General features: G+C 43.2%; 1 protein-coding gene across 4 annotated transcripts in view; it reads right to left on the bottom strand.

Moving 5' to 3' along the window:
• The window catches only part of LOC123989543 (protein Shroom3-like), a 145,212-nt gene that overhangs the window by 56,307 nt on the left and 71,444 nt on the right, over window positions 1-17,461 (bottom strand). For all 4 annotated transcript variants that reach the window (XM_046290626.1, XM_046290627.1, XM_046290630.1 and 1 more), the window contains one exon: window positions 6,525-6,683. In XM_046290626.1, the coding sequence (XP_046146582.1) occupies window positions 6,525-6,683 (159 nt within the window). The remainder of the gene's footprint in view (window positions 1-6,524; window positions 6,684-17,461) is intronic.

Genomic DNA, 17,461 nt, shown 5'->3' with positions numbered 1-17,461 from the left:
CGGGGAGGCAGCAGCGACATCTTGGGACCAGAATGCACCAACAGGCTGTCTGGCACTCTTTGCAATGCATGGTTGGAATTCATAATAACCTTCTAAAATCCTGACTAACTATAGTAGACACCCTGAAGACAACTTTGAGTCTCAGACAAAGTTAAAAAAAGGCTAAATGCTCCCACAAGATAACGCCACTCCGACCACTAACCTATCTCCCTGTCCGTCCACTAAACAACATAGCTATACTGACCATCTTGTTTCGGGCTTGGTTGTCTTCACTCTTCAGGCACAGATGTAGGCCTACACATTACATCTAGGCTTGTTTGAGGAGTGGTCAAATCACATCATCCAGTATTGTGTTACTGGTTTTTGCCTCTAACAATGAGCTGGGAAGCCGTCCAACCAGGAACAGTCATGCTGATCCATGGTATTTATCTAACAATGAAAGGCTTTGTGAAGAGAGGTGAGGCATTCTACTTACAACTGTAAAGCTTTAAACAGAGGACGATCTAGGCCCAACCATAGGGATATACCATATATATAGTTCTATAACCATAGAGATATACCATATATATAGTTCTATAACCATAGAGATATACCATATATATAGTTCTATAAGCATAGAGTTATACCATATATATATAGTTCTATAACCATAGAGATATACCATATATATAGTTCTATAACCATAGAGATATACCATATATATATATATAGTTCTATAACCATAGAGATATACCATATATATAGTTCTATATCTATAACCATAGAGATATACCATATATATATATAGTTCTATAACCATAGAGATATACCATATATATATTTCTATAACCATAGAGATATACCATATATATATATAGTTCTATAACCATAGAGATATACCATATATATATATAGTTCTATAACCATAGAGATATACCATATATATAGTTCTATAACCATAGAGATATACCATATATATAGTTCTATAACCATAGAGATATACCATATATATATATATATAGTTCTATAACCATAGAGATATACCATATATATATATAGTTCTATAACCATAGAGATATACCATATAGTTCTATAACCATAGAGATATACCATATATATAGTTCTATAACCATAGAGATATACCATATATATATATAGTTCTATCTATGGGACTAACCTCAGACTGATCACAAGGGATAATATACTATATTATCTGATAGATCTGTTGGATAAATACAACTTTATCACATTATTTTTTCATTTATTTTACCTTTATTTAACCAGGCAAGTCAGTTAAGAACACATTCTTATTTTCAATGACGGCCTGGGAACAGTGGGTTAACTGCCTGTTCAGGGGCAGAACGACAGATTTGTACCTTGTCTGCTCGGGGGTTTGAACTCACAACCTTCCGGTTACTAGTCCAACGCTCTAACCACTAGGCTACGCTGCCGCTGAGTGGACATAACATTAGGATCATCTTTCTGCGACAGACCGCCCAGGTAAAAACTATGACCCCTTATCGATGTCACCTGTTAAATCCACTTCAATCAGTGTAGATGAAGGGGAGGAGACAGGTTAAATAAAGAACTTTAAGCCTTGAGACATGCATTGTGTATGTGAGCCATTCAGAGGGTGAATGGACAAGACAACATCTGTAAGTGCCTTTAAACCGGTTATGGTAGTAGGTGCCAGGCACCGGTTTGTGTGTGTCAAGAACTGCAACACTGCTGGGTTTTTCACTCTCAACAGTTTCCCGCGTGTTTCAAGAATGGTCCACCACCCAAAGGACATCCAGCCAACTTGACACAACTGTGGGAAGCATTGGAGTCAACATGGGCCAGCGTCCCTGTGGAACACTTTCAACACCTTGTAGTCCATGCCCCGACGAATTGAGGCTGTTCTGAGGGCAAACGGGGGTGCAACTGAATATTAGGAAGGTGTTCCTAATGTTTTGTACATTCAGTGTAAAGCTTGTCTGCATTTAATATTTCATTAAAGATTTCCGATTCTAGAACTGTTTACATTCTGAGAGAGAATCTTCAGTAAACTCTAGAATATCCCATGTAAGATAACAAAGGTCACCCATAGCAACTGGGTTCTAAATTCTGACATACAGTAGATGGAGAAACTAAGGTCCAATCAGTCTGCTCTGCTCCCACAGTAAAGGGCCAGTTTACACAGAAGCCAAAGCTTCTAAATTCTCAGTATTTTCACTCTACATACTGTGCACTGCAGAGCCGTAACACAGCGAGGCCCTAGCCTAGGTATACACAGAGAGATCTGGGTGGTAGTGTTGTGTACACAGTGAAACTACGGTGCCATGGTATTACGGGCGGTCTCCATGGCAATGCCTCCACAAGTCCTCCAATAACATCCATCTATTTATCAGTGTCTGTATCCCCAATGGCATCCTGTTTCCTTTAAAGTGCACCATTTATTGCACTATATAGGGAACAGAGGGAACAGAGTGTCATTTTGGACACACAGAGAGACAACAGAAAAGATACAGAACGTCTAGAACATTGTTGAATTATTCCGTTCACTTTGAACATTCCACTGAAACGGAACCAACTGAAACGGCCGGCGCTCCACTCCCCTACGTCACGTGAAATCAACTTAACGGGACAGCCATATTAGGATGAAACTCAACGACTGATCTGTTTCTGTGGTCGTATTTATAGACTTTCTGCCTGTTTGCACAGAGCTCTGCTTTTATTTATGCACAGAGGAATTCTTAAAACTGTTCTGTTGTTGTGATGAGGATGGAGGAGAATAGAATCGGTTCTGTTGTGATGAGGATGGAGGAGAATAAAATCGGTTCTGTTGTGATGAGGACGGAGGAGAATGGAAACGGTTATGTTGTGATGAGGATGGAGGAGAATAGAATCGGTTCTGTTGTGATGAGGATGGAGGAGAATAGAAAGGTTCTGTTGTGATGAGGACGGAGGAGAATGGAATCGGTTCTGTTGTGATGAGGATGGAGGAGAATAGAAACAGTTCTGTTGTGATGAGGATGGAGGAGAATGGAATCGGTTCTGTTGTGATGAGGATGGAGGAGAATAGAATCGGTTCTGTTGTGATGAGGATGGAGGAGAATAGAAACTTTTGTTGTGATGAGGATGGAGGAGAATGGAAACTGGGTAGGTGCAGCAGTGAGGTGTTTTGTTCTGATGAAATACGAGATATGCTGATGCTAGGATGGATGTCATCTCTCTTCTCTACAGAGGAAAGCAGCAGGAATCCTATGCTACACTAACTCCAGTAGTCAAACACAGTAACGATATGGAATCCTAAGCTACGCTAACTCCAGTAGTCAAACACATTAGTGATATGGAGTCCTAAGCTACGCTAACTCAGTGGTCAAACACAGTAACGATATGGAATCCTAAGCTACACTAACTCCAGTAGTCAAACACATTAGTGATATGGAGTCCTAAGCTACGCTAGCTAACTCAGTGGTCAAACACAGTAACGATATGGAATCCTAAGCTACGCTAACTCAGTGGTCAAACACATCAGTGATATGGAGTCCTAAGCTACGCTAACTCAGTGGTCAAACACATCAGTGATATGCAGTCCTAAGCTACGCTAACTCCAGTTGTCAAACACAGCAACGATATGGTGCCATCAGCCTTTACACACACAATGACTATCAAAACACACACTGATTTCTTTATAAGTTCCAGCCAGTGACTAATGCTAACAGTTTTCCCAACCAGGATGCCACACAACCAGAGGACAGGAAACGGAAACAGTGGCATTGTAAAATAGGGACCTTATAGCAGCCCTAAGGACAAAACATATTGTTAGGAGGCAGGCAGAGGTGTAACAGGTGGTTGGTTTGAACTACACAGCACTGGTGGTGGTGAACATTTAACACAATTATGACTTTAAATGGTTAGTCTTCAGACCCCCCCCAAAAAAAAAACTATAAGCAGGCAAAAAGCTGTCTTAACCAACGAGACACAGGTGTGGTCTACCAGGCTGTGATACAGCCTCCCCTAATGATTACCAAAACCCAACTGACCAGAGCATAGCCAAACGGGCACTTAAATACCTTTGTCCACACCTATTCTGAGGTGTCGGCCAGGTACGTCTATGTTCACAGTGACAAGACGGAGCCTGAGAAGCTTCCGGAACTAAACGGCAAATAAATACAAAAATAAAATGAGCATAACGTCTCCCTCATGACATAACTTCTCCCTCGTGACATAACTTCTCCCTCATGACATAACTTCTCCCTCATGACATAATAACTTCTCCCTCATGACATAATAACTTCTCCCTCATGACATAATAACTTCTCCCTCATGACATAACTTCTCCCTCACGACATAATAACTTCTCCCTCATGACATAACTTCTCCCTCATGACATAACTTCTCCCTCGTAACATAACTTCTCCCTCATGACATAATAACTTCTCCCTCACGACATAATAACTTCTCCCTCGTGACATAATAACTTCTCCCTCACGACATAATAACTTCTCCCTCGTGACATAATAACTTCTCCCTCATGACATAATAACTTCTCCCTCATGACATAATAACTTCTCCCTCATGACATAATAACTTCTCCCTCACGACATAATAACTTCTCCCTCATGACATAATAACTTCTCCCTCACGACATAATAACTTCTCCCTCGTGACATAACTTCTCCCTCCTGACATAATAACTTCTCCCTCCTGACATAATAACTTCTCCCTCCTGACATAATAACTTCTCCCTCGTGACATAATAACTTCTCCCTCCTGACATAATAACTTCTCCCTCCTGACATAATAACTTCTCCCTCATGACATAATAACTTCTCCCTCCTGACATAATAACTTCTCCCTCGCGACATAATAACTTCTCCCTCCTGACATAATAACTTCTCCCTCCTGACATAATAACTTCTCCCTCCTGACATAATAACTTCTCCCTCATGACATAACTTCTCCCTCATGACATAACTTCTCCCTCATGACATAACTTCTCCCTCATGACATAACTTCTCCCTCATGACATAACTTCTCCCTCATGACATAACTTCTCCCTCCTGACATAATAACTTCTCCCTCACGACGTAACTTCTCCCTCATGACATAATAACTTCTCCCTCATGACATAATAACTTCTCCCTCATGACATAATAACTTCTCCCTCCTGACATAATAACTTCTCCCTCCTGACATAATAACTTCTCCCTCCTGACATAATAACTTCTCCCTCCTGACATAATAACTTCTCCCTCCTGACATAATAACTTCTCCCTCATGACATAATAACTTCTCCCTCATGACATAATAACTTCTCCCTCACGACATAATAACTTCTCCCTCCTGACATAATAACTTCTCCCTCCTGACATAATAACTTCTCCCTCATGACATAATAACTTCTCCCTCCTGACATAATAACTTCTCCCTCACGACATAATAACTTCTCCCTCCTGACATAATAACTTTTCCCTCGTGACATAATAACTTTGTTTAACACTTTTTTGGTTACTACATGATTCCATATATGTTATTTCATAGTTTCGTTGCCTTCACTATTATTCTACAATGTAGATAATAGTACAAACCCTCGAATGAGTAAGCATGTTCAAACATTTAACTGGTACTGTGTAGATATACAGTATACACTACCGGTCAAAAGTTTGGGTCACTTAGAAATGTCCATTAAAATAACATCAAATTGATCCGAAATACAGTAGACATGGTTAATGTTGTAAATGACTATTGTAGCTGGAAATGGCTGATTTTTAATGGAATATCTACATAGGTGTATAGAGGCCCATTATCAGCAACCATCACTCCTGTGTTCCAGTGGCACGTTGTGTTAGCTAATCCAAGTTTATCATTTTAAAAAGGCTAATTGATCATTAGAAAACCCTTTTGCAATGATGTTAGCACAGCTGAAAACTGTTGTTTCTGATTAAAGAAGCTATAAAACTGGCTTTCTTTAGACTAGTTGAGTATCTGGAGCATCAGCATTTGTGGGTTCGATTATAGGCTCAAAATGGCCAGAAACAAAGAACTTTCTTCTGAAACTCGGCAGTCTATTCTTGTTCTGAGACATGAAGGCTATTCCATGTGAGAAATTGCCAAGAAGGAGTGCAAGACTAACTACCAATTGGATATCACAAAATTCTGGAGAAAAAAGGGGTGAAAGTACAAAAAAATTAACTAAACAAAAAAAAAACTAATTCTGGATGGTAAATCAAATCAAATCAAATCAAATGTATTTATATAGCCCTTCGTACATCAGCTGATATCTCAAAGTGCTGTACAGAAACCCAGCCTAAAACCACAAACAGCAAACAATGCAGGTGTAAAAGCACGTTTGTGTAAACTTAAACGACTAAAACCAGATTTAAAAAAGTATGTAGAAAAGATAATGTAACTATATATATATTTTTGTTTTAATAAGATCATCTTTGAGAACTAACAATCACTAAAATAAAAACTAGACAGTCGAGGAGAATCTAAAATACTGTCCGTGGCCAGGAAACTGGCCCATGGAGACATACAGAGACCGGACCAGGACTGACCTGTTCTTGATGCGTAGTTTAACTCCTCCAGAACATCCTCCACGGGTCTCCTTCGGGGGTCCGTGGCTGGAGGGGGGGGTGGGGTTGTCCAAGGGAGGGGCGATGGAAGGTAGTGTCAGAGGGGTGGGTTCATCACAGCAGGGGCCTGGGAAGGACTCTCTATAGAGGAAAAACAGGGACAGAACAGTCAGCGGGGAGCATGACTCTTGTCATGATGAGACAACAACTAGGAGACAACTAGTTATTATGTGGTTTACCATTTCCACACATTTTCCCACACCACACTCACCAAGCGTCAACATGTGGTGGCTAAGGCTATAATGTGGGATCTAGTAGTTGGCAACGTGCCAAGCCAGGCTCTCAACATGCTGTAGGACTATCATACTAGAAAGCACGAGCTGATCCATGTTTAGGTTTAGTCACCTGACTGGCAAAAAGCCACTGCTCTTTTTCCTGTTTATTGGATAGTGGTAATGAACAGGACAATAAGAAGTGTTGGAAGAGTTCAGATTCAAACCAATTCTCTCCTGGTCTGAAAGGCAGCGGTAGTAACCCACTAGACCAGCCCAGGTTTCTGTAATACAGCATATGTGAAAAAAACACCTGCTGTTTGATTTTTTTATATATACGGCTATGAAGGCCATTGATCGCCATTGATCACCATCAACACAAAACTCTTATGAGATTTCCTGGTTATTGGACAGATAAGGACTGGGAGTGCTGGGAAGAAATAAAATAATGTGTTGGTTGCTTCTTATTGGACAGATAAGGACTGGGAGTGCTGGGAAGAAATAAAATAATGTGTTGGTTGCTTCTTATTGGACAGATAAGGACTGGGAGTGCAAACAATGTGGTGAGGAAGGATTTCGTTCTGGATATGACTCATAATCAGAGTCATAGATCTTTCAGGGGGGAAGGTGGTAAAAAAACAAACATTAAACTGCTTCTGTAAAGAAAAAAATAGATATCTATTATTTAGCGTAGGAGTATTTATTTCTGCAACGACACACTTATCACAAATTGTAAGCAAGCTAGTTAAGAGTACCTTCTAAATATATAAGCCTCCTTCACTCACGCCGCCAAACTTACCCTAACATACCCTAGTACCTAAATTACCCTAGTAAGTTAAACTTACCCTAGTAAAACTGACTATCCTATCGATCCTCGACTTCAGCGATGTCATCTACAAAATAGCTTCCAATACTCTACTCAGCAAACTGGATGCAGTTTATCACAGTGCCATCCGTTTTGTTACTAAAGCACCTTATACCACCCACCACTGCGACCTGTATGCTCTAGTCGGCTGGCCCTCGCTACATGTTCGTTGCCAGACCCACTGGCTCCAGGTCATCTACAAGTCCATGCTAGGTAAAGCTCCACCTTATCTCAGTTCACTGGTCACGATAACAACACCCACCCGTAGCACACGCTCCAGCAGGTATATCTCACGGATCCTCCACAAAGCCAACACCTCATTTGGCCGCCTTTCCTTCCAGTTCTCTGCTGCCAGTGACTGGAACAAATTGCAAAAAATCGCTGAAGTTGGAGACTTTTTATCTCCCTCACCAACTTTAAACATCAGCTATCTGAGCAGCTAACCGATCACTGCAGCTGTACATAGTCAATCTGTAAATAGCCCATCCAATCTACCTACCTCATCCCCATATTGTTTTTATTTTATTCACTATTCTGCTCTTTTGCACACCAGTATCTCTACTTGCACATCATCATCTGATCATCTATCACTCCAGTGTTAATCTGCTAAATTGTCATTATTCACTCCTGTGGCCTATTTATTGCCTTTTGCACACACTGTATATAGACTTTCTTTTCTCTACTGTGTCATTGACTTGTTTATTGTGTTATTGGCTTGTTTATTGTTTACTCTGTGTTGTTGTCTGTGTCACACTGCTTTGCTTTATCTTGGCCAGGTCGCAGTTGTAAATGAGAACTAGTTCTCAACTAGCCTACCTGGTTAAATAAAGGTGTTCTCAACTAGCCTACCTGGTTAAATAAAGGTGTTCTCAACTAGCCTACCTGGTTAAATAAAGGTGTTCTCAACTAGCCTACCTGGTTAAATAAAGGTGGAATAATAATTATGTTTTTAAACATTGACAACAGTAAAAATAGGGAAGGCTATCAGGTGATCATTGATGTTGATTATTGGTCTAAATCTGCTATTTAGCTAGCTGGATTTTCGTTTTTTTATTTTGCTAATTGTGATTTATCTTCAATGCTCTTAAATTCTTAAATAATAACTTTATAATTTAACTTTTAACTCATGATATATGACTGGCTGGCTAGTTGCTTGTGTGGAATTTTTAGTATGGTGGTTAAGCTAGAGTCCAGACTACCAGTGTAGCTGCTGTCGTAACACACGTACAGAGTTCATGCTGGGTTGGAACACACTACATAGGTTACCAGTCTCTGTATTCATCTGTAGTGAGAACGTCAACATTTTGTTGGGGCCATCGCTTAAGTCATAAACTATGATTGAATTCTCCTCTGGCCTAGTGAAGACGCTGCCTCCAGAAAACATACAGCGCTGCATTATGGGTTGGAATCCGGTCGCCCAGGCTAGGGTTTGACCGGTGTAGGCCGTCGTTGTAAATAAGAAAGTATTCTTTAACTGACTTGCCTAGTTAAATAAAAGTTCAAGGTTAAAAAATACAAAATGTCATCACTCTCTCCTAGATCTGATCAATATTCTAATCCAATAACCCCCACCCCCCCAAAAAAATGTGAATTCTCCTGTCATCAGGAAGCTACATCACAGCATTCCACCAAATTCTCCTGTCATCAGGAAGCTACATCACGGCATTCCACCAAATTCTCATGTGATCAGGAAGCTACATCACAGCATTCCACCAAATTCTCCTGTTACCAGGAAGCTACATCACAGCATTCCACCAAATTCTCCTGTTACCAGGAAGCTACATCACGGCATTCCACCAAATTCTCCTGTTACCAGGAAGCTACATCACGGCATTCCACCAAATTCTCCTGTTACCAGGAAGCTACATCACGGCATTCCACCAAATTCTCCTGTTACCAGGAAGCTACATCACAGCATTCCACCAAATTCTCCTGTTACCAGGAAGCTACATCACGCATTCCACCAAATTCTCCTGTGACCAGGAAGCTACATCACAGCATTCCACCAAATTCTCCTCTAGCTTCATTGTCTTATAACAGCTACATCATTCTAACATAAAACTTTGACCTGGGCTAGCACTGCAGACAGCTGTCGTACTAACTGACGTTAAGACAATGGTTTACATCCCAAACGGCAGCCTATACCCTACACAGTGTACTACTTTCAACCAGAGCCCTATAGGCCCTGTTCATAGTAGTGCAATATATATGGAATAGGGTGTAATTTGGGACACAGATATTATAAGCATTTTGCTGCATCTACAATAATCTCTGATAAATATGTGTATGCTCACACAGACAGCATCGTGAAGAAGGTGCAGCAGCGCCTCTTCAACCTCAGGAGGCTGAAGAAATTTGGCACTCACAAACTTCCATAGATGCACAATCGAGAGCATCCTGGCGGGCTGTATCACCGCCTGGTACGGCAACTGCTCCACCCACAACCGTAAGGCTCTCCAGAGGGTAGTGAGGTCTGCACAACGCATCACCGGGGACAAACTACCTGCCCTCCAGGACACCTACACCACCCGATGTTACAGGAAGGCCATAAAGATCATCAAGGACAACAACCACCAACTGCCTGTTCACCCCGCTATCATCCAGAAGGCGAGGTCAGTACAGGTGCATCAAAGCTGGGACCGAGAGACTGAAAAACAGCTTCTATCTCAAGGCCATCAGACTGTTAAACAGCCACCACTAACATTGAGTGGCTGCTGCCAACACACTGTCATTGACACTGACCCAACTCCAGCCATTTTAATAATGGGAATTGATGGGAAATTATGTAAAATATATCACTAGCCACTTTAAACAATGCTACCTTATATAATGTTACATACCCTACATTATTCATCTCATATGCATACGTATATACTGTACTCTATATCATCTACTGCATCCTTATGTAATACATGTATCACTAGCCACTTTAACTATGCCACTTTGTTTACATACTCATCTCATATGTATATACTGTACTCGATACCATTTACTGCATCTTGCCTATGCTGCTCTGTACCATCACTCATTCATATATCTTTATATACTTATTCTTTATCCCCTTCCACTGTGTATAAGACAGTAGTTTTGGAATTGTTAGTTTGATTACTTGTTGGTTATTACTGCATTGTCGGAACTAGAAGCACAAGCATTTCGCTACACTGGCATTAACATCTGCTAACCATGTGTATGTGACAAATACAATTTGATTTGATTGATTTCATTTGATTATGCAACCTATAAAATAATATTTGACCTCTCGCATCGCTGTTTATGAATTTAACTCTTCTCTGACTGGTTCATATCCACATCATCAGTGTTTCCCAGGAAAAAGGGGGAGGCTTGCAAGCCGAAGACACCATCCCAACCGTGAAGCACCGGGGTGGCAGCATCATGTTGTGTTAAAGCTTGGTCGCAAATGGGTCTTCCAAATGGACAATGACCCCAAGCATACTTCCAAAGTTGTGGCGAAATGGCTTAAGAACAACAAAGTCAAGGTATTAGAGTGGCCATCACAAAGCCCTGACCTCAATCCTATAGACCATTTGTGGGCAGAACTGAAAAAGCGTGTGCGAGCAAGAAGGCCTACAAACCTGACTCAGTTACACCAGCTCTGTCAGGAGGAATGGGCCAAAATTCACCCAACTTATTGTGGGAAGCTTGTGGAAGGCTACCCAAAACGTTTGACCCAAGTTAAACCATTTAAAGGCAATGCTACCAAATACTAATTGAGTGTTTGTAAACTTCTGACCCACTGGGAATGTGATGAAAGAAATAAAAGCTGAAATAAATGATTCTGTACTATTTTTCTGACATTTCACATTCTTAAAATAAAGTGGTGATCTTAACTGACTTAAACAGGGAATTTTTACTAGGATTAAATGTCAGGAATTGTGAAAAACTGAGTTTAAATGTATTTGGCTAAGGTGTATGTAAACATCCGACTTCAACTGTATATATATAGATATATACACACACTGAACGGCCCATAGAGCAGGAGCCTGTCTCCTGTTTCTGTAGTACAAGAACACCCCCTTGACAAGATGCTAATAGCCAATATCCAAGCAGATCACATATGACTGTAACACATACAGTACATTATCCAGATGAAACGTGATAACGCCTCTATTGCTTCTCCTTTCTGTCCTGCTGTATTTTGAAACAGTATTTCGTCCTGAGGATCTGGGTAGTTCCCCCGACCCAGGATCTGGGTAGTTCTCCCGACCCAGGATCTGGGTAGTTCTCCCGACCCAGGATCTGGGTAGTTCCCCCGACCCAGGATCTGGGTAGTTCCCCCGACCCAGGATCTGGGTAGTTCCCCCGACGTCCAATATTCCAGCTACTGATCTCAGCCTAATACAGTGAGTAGCTCTAATGGGATACACTGAATCCAGATTTTGGAGGATCTAATGTTTAAATAGAAATGTGGCCTCTCCTACAGAGAGAGAGCACAGTTTACAAGACTGCTTTTTTATGTCATGAACACAAACACACTATATCCTTCAAATGCTTACTGAGACCATAGTAGTAGTATTTAACTAGGCAAGTCAGTTAAGAACCAATTCTTATTTCCAATGAAGTCCTAGGAACAGTGGGGTGAACCGCCTTGTTCAGGGGGCAGAACCAGAGATTCCTACCTCATCAGCTCGGGGATTCGATCTAGCAACCTTTCGGTTACCGGGCCAACGCTCTAACCACTAGGATACCCTGCCCTGCCGCCTCTACACTCTAACCACTAGGCTACCCTGCCGCCTCTACACTCTAACCACTAGGCTACCCTGCCCTGCCGCCCCTGCACTCTAACCACTAGGCTGCCTGCCGCCTCTACACTCTAACCACTAGGCTACCTGCCCCCTCTACACTCTAACCACCAGGCTACCCTGCCGCCTCTACACTCTAGCCACTAGGCTACCCTGCCGCCTCTACACTCTAACCACTAGGCTACTCTGCCGCCTCTACACTCTAACCAATAGGCTACCCTGCCGCCTCTACACTCTAACCACTAGGCTACCCTGCCACCTCTACACTCTAACCACTAGGCTACCCTGCCGCCTCTACACTCTAACCACTAGGCTACTCTGCCGCCTCTACACTCTAACCAATAGGCTACCCTGCCGCCTCTACACTCTAACCACTAGGCTACCCTGCCGCCCCTACACTCTGCTCCCCGGTAGGCCGTCATTGAAAATAAGAGTTTGTTCTTAACTGACTTGCCTAGTTAAATATAGGTTAAAAATAAAACAATTTAAAAAGTCGCTGTGTAAAAACTGTGCTGCTTGGTATCCATCTATAGACTACTGCTTTCTAGTTCAGAAAACAGACAAACGAAAGCCAGTAAACCCAACTGAACTAAATTCCTTAAACTGAAAGTGAAGGGGCAGGGGGGAGGGCGTGTTGTCTCACTCTTAAACCCAACGGACCTGCTTAAACTGAAAGTGAATGGGCAGGGGGAAGGGCGTGTCACTATTCACTGTTCACACCTCTCCCTCTTCATCACTATTCACACCTCTCCCTCTTCATCACTATTCACACCTCTCCCTCGTCATCACTATTCACACCTATCCCTTGTCATCACTATTCACACCTCTCCCTCTTCATCACTATTCACACCTCTCCCTCTTCATCACTATTCACACCTCTCCCTCGTCATCACTATTCACACCTCTCCCTTGTCATCACTATTCACACCTCTCCCTCTTCATCACTATTCACACCTCTCCCTCGTCATCACTATTCACACCTCTCCCTTGTCATCACTATTCACACCTCTCCCTCTTCATCACTATTCACACCTCTCCCTCGTCATCACTGTTCACACCTCTCCCTCTTCATCACTATTCACACCTCTCCCTTGTCATCACTATTCACACCTCTCCCTCGTCATCACTATTCACACCTCTCCCTCCTCATCACTATTCACACCTCTCCCTCGGCATCACTATTCACACCTCTCCCTTGTCATCACTATTCACACCTCTCCCTCTTCATCACTATTCACACCTCTCCCTCATCATCACTATTCACACCTCTCCCTCTTCATCACTATGCACACCTCTCCCTCGTCATCACTATTCACACCTATCCCTCGTCATCACTATTCACACCTCTCCCTCATCATCACTATTCACACCTCTCCCTCGTCATCACTATTCACACCTCTCGCTCGGAATCACTATTCACACCTCTCCCTCGGCATCACTATTCACATCTCTCCCTCGTCATCACTATTCACACCTCTCCCTCTTCATCACTATTCACACCTCTCCCTCTTCATCACTGTTCACACCTCTCCCCCGTCATCACTATTCACACCTCTCCCTTTTCATCACTATTCACACCTCTCCCTCTTCATCACTATTCACATCTCTCCCTCGTCATCACTATTCACACCTCTCCCTCTTCATCAGTATTCACACCTCTCCCTCTTCATCACTGTTCACACCTCTCCCTCGTCATCACTATTCACACCTCTCCCTCTTCATCACTATTCACACCTCTCCCTCTTCATCACTATTCACACCTCTCCCTCTTCATCACTATTCACACCTCTCCCTCTTCATCACTATTCACACCTCTCCCTCTTCATCACTGTTCACACCTCTCCCTCTTCATCACTATTCACACCTCTCCCTTGTCATCACTATTCACACCTCTCCCTCGTCATCACTATTCACACCTCTCCCTCCTCATCACTATTCACACCTCTCCCTCGGCATCACTATTCACACCTCTCCCTTGTCATCACTATTCACACATCTCCCTCTTCATCACTATTCACACCTCTCCCTCATCATCACTATTCACACCTCTCCCTCTTCATCACTATGCACACCTCTCCCTCGTCATCACTATTCACACCTATCCCTCGTCATCACTATTCACACCTCTCCCTCGTCATCACTATTCACACCTCTCGCTCGGAATCACTATTCACACCTCTCCCTCGGCATCACTATTCACATCTCTCCCTCGTCATCACTATTCACACCTCTCCCTCTTCATCACTATTCACACCTCTCCCTCTTCATCACTGTTCACACCTCTCCCTCGTCATCACTATTCACACCTCTCCCTTTTCATCACTATTCACACCTCTCCCTCTTCATCACTATTCACATCTCTCCCTCGTCATCACTATTCACACCTCTCCCTCTTCATCACTATTCACACTCTCCCTCTTCATCACTGTTCACACCTCTCCCTCGTCATCACTATTCACACCTCTCCCTCTTCATCACTATTCACACCTCTCCCTCTTCATCACTATTCACATCTCTCCCTCATCATCACTATTCACACCTCTCCCTCTTCATCACTATTCACACCTCTCCCTCGTCATCACTATTCACACCTCTCCCTCTTCATCACTGTTCACACCTCTCCCTTGTCATCACTATTCACACCTCTCCCTCGTCATCACTATTCACACCTCTCCCTCATCATCACTATTCACACCTCTCCCTCGTCATCACTATTCACACCTCTCCCTTGTCATCACCACTCACTATTCACACCTCTCCCTCGTCATCACTATTCACACCTCTCCCTCTTCATCACTGTTCACACCTCTCCCTTGTCATCACTATTCACACCTCTCCCTCTTCATCACTGTTCACACCTCTCCCTTGTCATCACTATTCACACCTCTCCCTCGTCATCACTATTCACACCTCTCCCTTCTCATCACTGTTCACACCTCTCCCTTGTCATCACTATTCACACCTCTCCCTTGTCATCACCACTCACTATTCACACCTCTCCCTCATCATCACTATTCACACCTCTCCCCCTTCATCACTGTTCACACCTCTCCCTCGTCATCACTATTCACACCTCTCCCTCTTCATCACTGTTCACACCTCTCCCTCTTCATCACTGTTCACACCTCTCCCTCTTCATCACTATTCACACCTCTCCCTTGTCATCACTATTCACACCTCTCCCTCGTCATCACTATTCACACCTCTCCCTCCTCATCACTATTCACACCTCTCCCTCGGCATCACTATTCACACCTCTCGCTCGGAATCACTGTTCACACCTCTCCCTCGTCATCACTATTCACACCTCTCCCTCTTCATCACTATTCACACCTCTCCCTCCTCATCACTATTCACACCTCTCCCTCTTCATCACTATTCACATCTCTCCCTCTTCATCACTATTCACATCTCTCCCTCGTCATCACTATTCACACCTCTCCCTCCTCATCACTATTCACACCTCTCCCTCTTCATCACTATTCACATCTCTCCCTCCTCATCACTATTCACACCTCTCCCTCGTCATCACTATTCACACCTCTCCCTCTCCATCACTATTCACACCTCTCCCTCTTCATCACTATTCACACCTCTCCCTCTTCATCACTATTCACATCTCTCCCTCGTCATCACTATTCACACCTCTCCCTCCTCATCACTATTCACACCTCTCCCTCTTCATCACTATTCACATCTCTCCCTCCTCATCACTATTCACACCTCTCCCTCGTCATCACTATTCACACCTCTCCCTCTTCATCACTATTCACACCTCTCCCTCTTCATCACTATTCACACCTCTCCCTCGTCATCACTATTCACACCTCTCCCTCTTCATCACTATTCACATCTCTCCCTCGTCATCACTATTCACACCTCTCCCTCCTCATCACTATTCACATCTCTCCCTCTGCATCACTATTCACACCTCTCCCTCCTCATCACTATTCACACCTCTCCCTCTTCATCACTATTCACATCTCTCCCTCATCATCACTATTCGCTCTCCTCACCTCACCTCTCCTCACCTCTCCTCACCGCTCCTCACCTCTCCTCAGGTGGCTGCTATATAAACTAGACCAGCTGAGGGAATACAGACAATTAATGCGGAAACAAATTAAACATTTCCAGATTTTCCTGTTATGTGACATTCCAGAGTATTTTGTTCCTTGAAAAGAAAAGTCAATGTTCTCTGAATAATTTTTTTGTGTGTTCAATCTCCCTGTGACTTGTCTCTCATCATATTTACATATTTAACAAGTCTAATTAAAACCAGACATCAGGAGTTGAGGGGGATGGGGGGAGATGCGCCTCTCTAACCTTCTGTTCAAGTGTTCCCTTCACATTCCTCACATGCCAACCCGCCCCGACGACAGGACAACATGCGTGGTATCCATAACAACAGAGTAACCACGCGCCCCTATGGTGGGCCACGTCACCCCCCCCCCCATCAGACTGGTGGGGGTGATGGCCCTATGGTAGGTCACGTCAACCCCTCCCCCATCAGATTGGTGGGGGTGATCGCCCTATGGTAGGCCACGTCACCCCCTCCCCCATCAGATTGGTGGGGGTGATGGCCCTATTGTAGGCCACGTCACCCCCTCCCCCATCAGATTGGTGGGGGTGATGGCCCTATGGTAGGTCACGTCACCCCCTCCCCCATCAGATTGGTGGGGGTGATGGCCCTATGGTAGGTCACATCACCCCCCCATCAGATTGGTGGGGGTGATCGCCCTTATGGGGTTGGGCTGCGCAATTTGGACAAAATATCTAATTGCATATTGCAATTATGAGTTGTGACACTTGGCTGTAAACGTGGTAATTCCATCAGACTTAGTTAAAACAAGTGTCTTGGTAGAGAACATCACTTGTAAAATAAGATCATATGAATGAATATATACTGTCAGGGTAGTTCTCTCTTATTACATCACTTGTAACTGAATACTAAATTAAACTAAACTAATATTGTCCAACATTGTTATGATAATAGATATGAGAATTACACCTACCTAATGATAC

The sequence above is a fragment of the Oncorhynchus gorbuscha genome, linkage group LG11 (assembly GCF_021184085.1).
Source record: "Oncorhynchus gorbuscha isolate QuinsamMale2020 ecotype Even-year linkage group LG11, OgorEven_v1.0, whole genome shotgun sequence".
Classification (NCBI taxonomy): Eukaryota; Metazoa; Chordata; class Actinopteri; order Salmoniformes; family Salmonidae; genus Oncorhynchus; species Oncorhynchus gorbuscha.
The sequence above is the reverse complement of the archived record's forward strand: the minus strand, read 5'-3'. Positions and strand labels throughout refer to the sequence as shown.